Source organism: Alnus glutinosa, chromosome 10 (genome assembly GCF_958979055.1).
Source record: "Alnus glutinosa chromosome 10, dhAlnGlut1.1, whole genome shotgun sequence".
Lineage (NCBI taxonomy): Eukaryota > Viridiplantae > Streptophyta > Magnoliopsida > Fagales > Betulaceae > Alnus > Alnus glutinosa.
Window position 1 is genome coordinate 11674670 of NC_084895.1, and position 10992 is coordinate 11685661.

Here is a 10992-nt window from a genome sequence, read left to right on the forward strand (position 1 = left end):
TAACATGGATGTAATTTTATAATTTTTTTTATTATATTTATGTCCTTTCAGATGGACACTAAAAGGAGTTCTAGCATTCCTCAACTGGATTAGTCAAAGTTAGTCATGGATTAATCAATATAATTTAGTAGAGAGCCCCTTATGTCCAGTCAAGGTAGAAAATAAGGGTTTTATGCCCATCAATAAGACACATCAGTCTAGAACAAGAAAAGCAAATGTCGGCAAAACAATAGATCTAATCCCCCTTTCTTCACTCTTTTGGTCGAAAGAAAAAATAAATAAAAAATAAAAAAAATAAAAACCCTCCTAGCCATTGCCCACCTCAGGCGCAGCCACCGATTTCGCCACCAGTAAGTTCAACCCCTCTCTCTCTCTCTCTCTCTCTCTCTCATGGCGTGGGTCTCTCTCTCATGACCTCCCGACTCAAATTCCCATAGGTAATATAAATACAATTTTATTTCTAAAAGCCCTAATCGCTTGACAGTTGACGCCCTTTTTCTCCTCTTCTCTAGAAATTTCTTCTTCCTTCCTATAGCACCTACACATCTCAACCGACCCTCTTCACACCATCCTCATTGACTTGATCAACAACCACCCGCGCCCAGCCTTAGCGAAATCTAATTTTTTTTGGAGCTCTAGTGTATCCGGTAGATTTTTTTGGTGAGTTCCGACAGATTTCGCATGTATCCAGCGAAATCTGGAAATTTTTTGTTGGTTTAGCTGTTTCCGACGGCTGTTGTAGACTTTTCTGGCGGAATTGCTTGAGGAAGAAGAACCACTTAAGCTAAAGGATACTGCCGAAGAGAGAGAGGTTGAACTTACCAGAGAAGGAGCGGTAGAACTGTTGCTGTTTCCAGCGTGGGGCAATGGCAGGGGCGTTTGGGAGGGCGGTAGCTGGGACCTTTTTTTTTTTTTTTTTTTTTTTCTGACTATTAAAGTGAAAGAAGTGTTAGATCCAGTATTTTGCCAACACTTTCTTTTCTTTGCTTTTCTTGTTTAATGCTGATATGTCAACCTCTCGGTCGATGGCAAAAACCTCTTGATTTTTGCCCATACCTGATAGAAATCATACAAAATTTAGCATCTTACTTAACCTTTCTAGGTATGATTTTCATTGTTCCTCTAATATATTTATATATTCTATTAATCTATAATTTCCTTTTGTAATTAATTGATATATTCACCAACGCATTTTTTCCTTAATTGTTTATAACTTATTTCACCTGTCTTGATATATATGTTAGGTACGTTATTCAAATCATTCACATACGAAGAACATGAGGAATATTTTTATTTGCAAATGAATTTCTTTTGTAAAAGCCTACTAATGAGCCAAAGACTTGAATGATTCTTGCATTTGTTTTTGGAAATCTTGCATCATTGTTGTGTGCAGTCTCTAACACCACCTTCTTCATCTCTTTTTGATCGTACGTCTTGAACTTGCTTCAGGGTTCCTTTGCTAGCTGCTGCTTCAGCGAATCCTAGCCTTATTCTGCTTCACAGATTTCGCAAGTTGAGAAACCCGAGTTCCATCTGCCATATATGGTACAGTGTAGGATCGGTGGCTTGCTGATACCAATTGTAATTGATTTTTTTCGCTGTAAAATGTGTATGATGGAATAAGATGGATGACAGATGAAGGGTATATAATGGATTGGGAATGAATTGATGTACGTGTAATTGATTTGATTTGATTTGAACTCTTGGAGAGCTAGGTTCGATCTCCAAACTGTTTGGTAATTTCTTTTATGCTCATTACAAGAAATGGGTTAATTAGTCTACATAGACTAGCCCAACAAATGGCTAACTTTCAAAAAACAAAAATAAAAAATAAGCCCACTTACAGATTCTCAAACCTTCAACAATTAATAATACTAGAAATTTAGCAAAAAAAAAGGGTTTTTTCCTTAAAACATATATAACAATATAACATTAATGTATTTCTATCTCTCTTTTTTTTCTTCAGAATAGTCTTCTTTATTTTTATTTGTTTAAATTACTTCATTCTACATTGCATACACGTACATGCACTGTCTTGGCAAAACTAGCAAAATAAATATGTACTGGTTTTAGACTTTGTCTCCTCCCATGGCCCACAATAATTATTTGCAAATAAATCTTGATATTCTTGGTAGGTGAATGATTTGAGAAGATAAAAGAAGATTTAGATCAAATAATTATATAACCTAATTAACATATCAAGAAAGAAAATAAGTTAAAAACGTGGACAAAATTGATTGACAAGCTAAGAGTCTGTGAATATATCAATAAAAGGAATCATAGAATAGAATATAAAAATATATTAGAAAAACAAGGACAATCATATCTCGAAAGGTAAAATAAGATGCTTATCAAGTAAGCAAACAAGAGAATATTGACCACAGAAAAAACAATTATTCGTAAGTAAATTAAGTGAAACAATCAAGGCTAGCTACGTACATGTACGTGCAATGGCAGCTTGTACAGATGAAAGAGGTATGTTATTTGCATACATTTTGTACACATTGTATACAATGCCTTTTGGCTGTGTATTTTATTTAATTTTTATTTTAAAAACAGTCATAAGGAAAGTGAAACAATCAAGGCTAACTACACGTAAAATGAACGCATTGTACATGTGAAATACAAGCAAAGATCCTGTATTAATAGCATATGGTTTATTAATTGTGACCAAAGTATATATAGTCAAACGATACAACTGTGAAAGGTTTAGACTTTTATTCTTGAGTGTTTTGGACTTGAGATTGATGTTTCCTAATTAATCCCTTGGTACGTACGGTGGGTGGGGTGGACCGTGGAGAATGGAGATGGTGAGAGGAACCGGGTTGTGGTTTGGGTTTGAAACGGTAGCTAGGGTGTGATTTTGGGTCGGGTAGGAGTTGGGTTATAGGTAGACTGAAAGGTGTTTGTGGGTTGGGCCCAATGGGTTTTGGTTTGACACTTGACAGTTTTAAAGAAAGGCTTATAATTAGCCAATCAATATTAAAGAAAGGCTTGACAGAAGCTTACGTACGTAGCAAGTGATCCATGGACCCTACTTTTCCCCTGATAGCCTCTGTACGTGACTCTGTCCAACCATATATTGATTTTTTTTTTTTCATTTTTTTTTTTTTATATGTCCACACAAGAGGAAAAGTAAAGATTCAAACTAGTGACATTCGCTTCATGAGGCCCAACTGATTAAACTACCTCTTAGAGACAACCAGATATTAATTGATTATTGAGGCAAGTCATCCTCAAAATATTTTTCCCACTTAGCATGTTTTTCCTTTGTGACCACTTCCACTAGTGCGGGTGTTAACTTTTTCCCTCTTAACACTTTTTTGGTTTCTAACACCGTACGTTGTCTGAATATTGTTCTGGATTATTGACGATAATACTCGATCTTATCGCATTGTTATAGCCTTTCCTTGTCCATGCACAATCATATATAACTAACTCTAGTCATTCATGATCGGTCTCTACTTATATTGTGGGCCACGGGTATATATATATTCTAGCCTTGTGCATGCTAAATGTTGTATTCTGTACGTTCTGCTTATAATTGGATTTTTGCTGTTAATTTTTAGAAAGGCAGTTGTGGCATGTAAGTTGGGATTTGAAAGTTTATTGTAGTAGTATGAAGTCAGTGAACCAGAAGACATAATGATCGAAGATAATAGATAACACAAGATGTAGATAAACCATGCATATATATATATATATATATATATATATACACTTTGTATAATTGAGTAGACAAGTCTGTACAGTGATAAAATTGCTTGACTTATTTACTAATAAAGGTCTTTTTCCTCATTCCACGGCCACTTCATCAGCTAAAGATGATGCCACCTCAGTCTTCTCATCATCACCTCTGTACCTTTTGTTTATATCACCTTTGTAAAATTCTCGCGTTCTTGCAGCGAGAATCAAGGAAATTAAACCTCCAAAAAATGTTACAATGGCCATAATCGTAAAAGACAGGCCAAAACATTTTTTTCCCTGGCAAACCAGTGGCTTTCCTAAACCCTCCATTCTATGCAGCTTCATTGCCTCTGCATCGTAGATGCTTCCAGTGAGCTCCTTATTTAACAAATATGAGCCAACTGAACCTGCCATTTGTCCACAGTTGAACAAAGTGGAATAGTGCTTAAGGCCAAAAATGTCAGAAATTATGGCCAAAACAAGTGGCAGTTGTGCACCAAGTGCAAAACCAATGATTGCTGATGCCAAAAACAGTGAATCCTTGAAGGGGAACGCGATGAGCAGCAGCCCGATGCATGAGAGAAAAAGAATTGCTGATAACATAAGGGGGCGAGGAACTTTATATTTCATAACTAATTTTTCAGATATGAAACCACATAACACTCGCCCCGCAAAATTCCAAAAGTTAATCAGCAACAATAAGATGACTACCGCCTTAGGCTCATATTGAAGCGCATCACCGATTTCCGACATGTTGTATAAGGCCGCCAAGCAAGAGCCAACTCCAACTAATGTTGCAAGCAAGATGATAAGCATATCAATGCTCAATAATGCTTGCAATATTCCATAGTCTTGTCCTCTTTCCGGTTTGTTAAAAATGGCCGCAAAGAAATATGTTTTTGTCTCCTCTGAAGAATTTTGATCTTCCTCAACAATAATTGTATCCTCTTCCGCTTGATCAGCTGAAGAATTTTGTTCTTCCTCAACAATGATAGTATCTTCTTCCGCTTGATTGGCTGAAGAGTTTTGTTCTTGCTCAACGCTTTGAGGGCTTTCAACAATTATTGTAGTGGGAGGTGCTTTCATCTGCCTCCAAATGAATATTTCTTGTCGAGAGGCGACCACAACAGGTGCAAACAAGAAGATGCACAACGCTACTGCACTTCCAACATTAGCCACTCGAGAAAAGGCCACGTATTCTTTAACTAGAGCCATGGTCATCAAATACACAGCAAGCACAGCAGATAGATAGAGAAAGTGAAAAAATGCTTTAAGCTCATTCGGTTGCTTAATCTTAACCGCCTTCTCTCCAACTGTGTACATAACTATCAGTGATATTGATGTTGGGAGCCACGCTGCTAGCAGAATTGAAGATGTTGAATCATCCCCATAAATGAATACGTAAATTTGAGTAAGTATAGGCCCGCTAAGCCCGAAGTAACCCTTCAAGAGACCCAACACCATAGATCGCCTCTCTGGAAAATTCTTGACAGAAGTGACAAGAGATGTTGTGGTTGCAAAGTTCTGAGCATTGGCCCCAATGAACATGTAGACACACATGAGCCAAAATTGTGGCCTGTGAATCTTTTCGGTGACGGCCAGCCATATCATGAGGTAGCTTAGGAAGTTGGCGACAGAGCTCACTACTAACATGAACTTTGTGGGAGTGACCTCAGCTACAAGTCCAGACAAAATCCCAGCGTTTGAACCAATTTCATTCCATGTGCTCAATGTACTGAGCATTGATTGGCTGTATCCAAGATTTCTCTTGATATCCTTGGAGTAGATTGGAAGAATGTATGTTGCACCAGAAGTGGCCATGATAAGAAACGATGCGAAGATTGAGGTCCATCTACCTCTTGCCCCATGCACAACAAAATTGTAACATTCACTCATTGGTACAACCATTTTTCCAAGAGACTCTCTTTCCAATTTCTTTATAATTCTAGCTAGTAAGCAAAAAATCAATAATGTAGAACTGATTGAAGAGAAAGGTCTTCTATCTCAAATCACTGAAGGTGGAAGTCAAGCACCAATCACCCAAATGCTTCAAGACTAGCTTCTCAGTGCATTAACTTGATCTGAATGCTTGATTCTGGTAGCTCGTGCTTGAATATGAGAGAGAGAGAGAGAGAGGACTCAGATTTGCTTCACTGCATGCCAAAGTTTTTGCCAAATCCAACTGATCAGAAGTGACTCAAAGAATAATAGGGTTTAAAATAGAAGAAGAGGAAGAATTAATGGTAGTGAAGAGGGAGTAAAAGTGTCTGAGTATGAAGAAACGACAACTATGAGGTTATACGGTGGATTTGGTTGGTCTTTTAATTATGCTACGTTACACAAAAGAAAAGCTATAAAATCTCTCTGCCACACAAATAAATAATATAATATATTCATTTGATATATATATATATATGTTATTTGTACAATTCTTACATAATAATGTTAATGTGTCTAACACCTTTTTTTTTTTTTTTTTTTTTTAAAAAAAAAAGAGTAAAAAATTAAAAATATTAGACATATCAACATTATTATACAATTATCGTGTAAACATTTTACAAATAACATATCTCTATTCATTTTCTGTCTCATATGTGTGTTCTCTGTTTTTTTTATTAAGTAATTTCTTGTCATAATGAAAAGAATAATGATGGGCTACCCAGCCTACCCTTTAACTAACATAACACATGCATAATGATTGATCCAACGGTGGAGAATCTGTAGAAAATTAAACCGTGGCCGATCGAAAAATCCTTATAATATGAGGGACCCAACATCCGGAATTAAATGATATTGATCGAAAGACAGGCATGGTAGGTAAGAAGAAAAGACATGCATAACAATGACATTCCATCAATGCTAGGTTTCCATCGATGCTAGGTAGAAAAATTCTTCATTGACCAATTAATCTGTAGCTAAAGGGAAAGAGAAATTAATGCTAGGGTTCTTTAAAATATATTTCAAAAATTTGATTCTCAAAATATGTATCATCATCCCATCAACTTATGCTTTTATTTATTAAATTAATTAAACATATGAGATGGTAACACATTTAGATGTATGGTCTCACTCTCTATATGTGTTTTTGCATTAAATAAAAGTATAGAATTCTTAAATTTAATATCATGGCATCACAAACACACGTATACAATAATATAAAATACTACCAAAAGAAACTAAACTTGATCTATAGTCTCTAAAAACAATGGTAACTTTAAGAGTGAACTATTTTTAATAACAAAATTCTCGAAATCCCAACAACAAAAAAGTTAAGAGTCAAGCTAAAACAACGATGCTATCATAAAAGATGAAATTGATATTTAACTTGCGATGTCAAAACAAATATTATGAAGCTAAATGACTATAAAAATAACCACTTAAAAAAGAAAATATAAAAATAAAAATAAACAGAACAAAACAAATATTTTCATCGTATCAAATTCCCACAACCTACAGAAAATAATTAAATAAAGCACCAACCCAAAAAAAGCCCCAAGGACCAAAAACCAGCAGAACTAACCGTTCCACACCCGTACCCGTACCCGCAACCCCAACCAAACCGTTAAGACTCCAAGAAATAAACCAAAACCCAAGTTAGGAGAAAATGGGATTGATCCATACCTATGATCTGTCCTCTCGTATAACATCCTCAGACCCCGGCATCTCGTCCTCCAGAACCGTATCAGAGGAAATGGGTTCCTCTTTTTTGTGCGTTCATGAGGCTTTCCATGTCCCTTAGCCTTGTCCGTAACACACTCGTAACCAGTACTGCAAGGAAAATGCTCATTTACATCTACATATCAACATATGTTATGCGTATATGTAAGAGAAAGAGAGAGAGAGAGAGAGAGAGAGAGAGAGAGTACTGGCGGGGGGGCCGAGGGTCCAGATTGGTTGTGTATCATGAATTGATGGGGTAAAAAATGTGATGATAAAAGAAGAAAAGCTGAAGTAGAGAGAGGCTGAAGGCTGAAGAAGAACATAGCCAAAAGATGCCCCAACAGGACGTTTTATACCATTTTGGAGCCCTCAGAGGAGCTGCTAGGGGTAAAATGGGAAATTACATATACAAATGCATGCTTTCTTGTTCAACACTCATCACTTAAGACCACCCACTGAAGGCTGAAGAAGAGATAAATGGAATACTAAGCTCTCTGCGACATTCATCTCGCAGTACACTAATATATAAACAGTACACTAATTGTTTACCTATCCACTACACAAAAACAAAAACAAACAAAAAGAATAACACATAATATGTTTGATTTATGAGAATCAACTTACCGGCCAGCCCGCTGACGAACCAGTCAATTGCCTCAACCTGATCAGTTCCGACACTCAGCGACCCGGCCAGCTCCGGTCAATTAATAGAAAGTGAGATAAGCTTTGAAAAGATTTTTTAGCTGAGGAGTATCCGAGTATGTGAACCTTGTGAGGCACCATTGCTTACACCGAATCCCTATTTATAGAGGGGGCTGAGCTACACCGAATCCTATTCTAAAACCGCATGTACAATAATATTTGGAACCTCAGTAATGTCTGTGACTGTAAGCCGATATCACGCTGTCGTCAGTACGTAGGAGAAATGTCCGTACATGTTCACAGACTCAGGAGCCTATCAACTCCCAGGAGATGGACCACAATCCTACCTTACCATTTTTAGATGTTCAATAGATGGACCACAATCCTTTAAGTAGAATATCGCATTTATTTTTTAATTTATTATTATTATTATTATTTAAATGGTGTATATTTTGAAAATGGAGAGAGAAAAGGTGCCAGAATCTAACTGCCCTTTGTTAATGTGCCGGCCCCTTGCTCTTTCTACTCAAAGTCGTCTTCAGTCTGAACCTTTAATTTCAAATCTCAAGATGGATGGATATATAGTGGATTCTGCGCTTTGATTCCTCACTAAAGCTACTGAACTGTAAGTTTCCATTTTGGGAGGGTTTTCTGCGGGACCACTGTTTTTTTTTTTCATGAAATTAATTGTCAAATACAGGATAGACGTCTACGTAGGTTTCGATTCCCATGATCGGTGTTTTGGTAATTAACACACATCAGATAATTATAGAGTCATGTTATTATTATTATCATCGAATTATGAGGATAAACCGAAGAAAATTACTATGCTTTCCTCTCACACACGTCAAGCATATAATTATCGGGTCATATATATTGATATATGGGCAAATAATTTTTTATTTATTTAGATTTCTATTTCTCCCATACAGTTGAGTGCTCTCTACTAACTTATTTAAATTCCTCAATCCAACACTTACTTTTGCTTTCTCTTCAAATAAGGCACCATTAATGTACGTGTTTAGCTTAAAAACACCCAACTTTGATTATTTTTAACATAATAATATGACATTTCATTTTTAAGAAAGTTTTTTTCTGCTTAATTAATTATCTCTATCTTGCCAAAGAATTCAAAGAAAAAAAATACAAGTGTAAAGTGGCTTTCACATCATTTACTTCTTTTAACCGGTAGTAGTTTTCAAACTTAATAAATAGGGCAGATATATATGTATTAATTGAAAGCTTAATTCGAAAAAACAAATCAATTGTAAAAGAAGTTAAATTGGACCTGCAATGCAAGGATCGATGTACACGCACTATTCATCTAAAAAGAAAAAAAGACGTATCATTTTTTGTTTTATAGTGACTTATATACTTTCACGTGACTGTTCATAACTTTTCAGATTTACTTTTACGTGATCACTCAGAACTTTTCAGATCTATCTTACTTTTATCAAACTCAACTATCTCTCTAATTTTCTTGTTTTTTTAATTTTGAATATTTCCAACAATGACGTGGCCATTAAAGTTCTTTTTATTATTATTTTTTTAAAAACAAAAGTTTATTTTATTGCATATATATTTGAAATCATGTGATATTAAAGTTGTTTTTTCGGAAAGAATACTGCCAGTACTCGAGTAGTAGCTGTGAGCTTCATCATCAATCATTATATCTACTTTGCCTATTCTCACTACTACTAGTCTACTACACAAGGCAGTCAACGATAGGAGTCAATAATCACATTACAGCTTGATTAGTTAAACGTTTAACGTTGTTTTTATGAAATGAAACAATGAGGTTTAGCTTAAAAACACCCAACTTTAATTAATATTGACATAATAATAAGACATTCCATTTTAGAAAAGTTTTTCTCTGACGAATTATATATAAGATTAGGAGGGATATTCAGGTAATTTTGTTGAAAAATTCCTTCATAAAGTTGGAGAAATGTCAGTATATATATTCACGAGCTAGCTGAAAGTCTCCTTTGAAGTCCAAGCTGTGACGTACGTGTGTGCATGCTTTTAAAGCTCATTTCTCAGGTGGCAGATTTACGAGGTGGGGTAGATGGATGGATATAATGGATTCGATCTGCACCTCTGGCTTTACTCATCAAATTAATGAGTTCTTTCCACTTGAGGAAGGTTCTCCTCGGAACCAATGTTTTTATTGTGTAAATGATGAAAGTATGGAAGGCGACAGGCGAAGCATCCTATATATTCTATACGGTGGGCAGCTGCAGAACCGAGAATTGCACAAGAAAGAGAGCAAAGGGGTACAGGGGCTGAAGCAGTCTTTAATCTCTATCTTCCAAAATTAGGAAAAAGTTGGGTGTGTTCACTGTTGAGCATGTGCGCATGCATTCTGCGTGGCGTGTATTGTTGTAGCACTCAGCCTCCTAGCATCCTAGCATTAAAGAGGTCCGTGTGGTCCACAACTGCAACGACAAAAATTTCCATTCCTTAAATAGAAATATAGAATTAATATGCCCATGTGTATGAGAGAACCCAGCTTACCTGAGCTGTCCGTCGATATTGTTGATTACTAATATATTACTAATAATTGGCGCAAAAGGCCAAAGTGCTAGGTGCCTAAGCAAACCAAAAACGGCATAAAGAGAGGGTATAATAAACAGCAATAACAATCGACTCCAAGTATAAAACACCTAAATTTACTTTTACTTTCGTATCACATTAAAAACATTTTTTCAACTAAAAACTTGAAAACATCTTTTAAAAAGTTTTAGCAAACGACCCTGTAGTTTTTTGTTTGATAACATTTTCTTTTTCTTTTTAAAACAAAAACATAAACAAATAATTCAAAACCCAAAAACACTCAAAAATTACTTTTATTTTTTAAGTTAGAAAGTTTTTTTTTTTTTTTTTTTTTTTTTTTTTTTTTTTTTTAAAAAAAAAAAACCATTTAAAAAAATTGACAAATATGTGAGGGAAGTAAATGAAACAGCTGCAAAACTAACCTTGAAATGAACAAGGCGATTTCTT

The 10992-nt window shown here is 35.5% G+C and overlaps 1 protein-coding gene across 1 annotated transcript; it reads right to left on the bottom strand.

Moving 5' to 3' along the window:
• Positions 1-3795: 3795 nt before the first annotated feature.
• LOC133879041 (protein NUCLEAR FUSION DEFECTIVE 4-like) lies at positions 3796-5595 on the bottom strand. Its single transcript, XM_062317591.1, has one exon. It carries the CDS (start codon positions 5593-5595, stop codon positions 3796-3798), a length of 1800 nt encoding a protein of 599 aa, XP_062173575.1.
• Between the last annotated feature and the right edge of the window lie 5397 nt (positions 5596-10992).

What these genes read in the sequence shown, in the direction of transcription:
- LOC133879041 (XM_062317591.1), bottom strand. Translation starts at nt 5,595, where the DNA reads ATGGTTGTACCAATGAGTGAATGTTACAATTTTGTTGTGCATGGGGCA.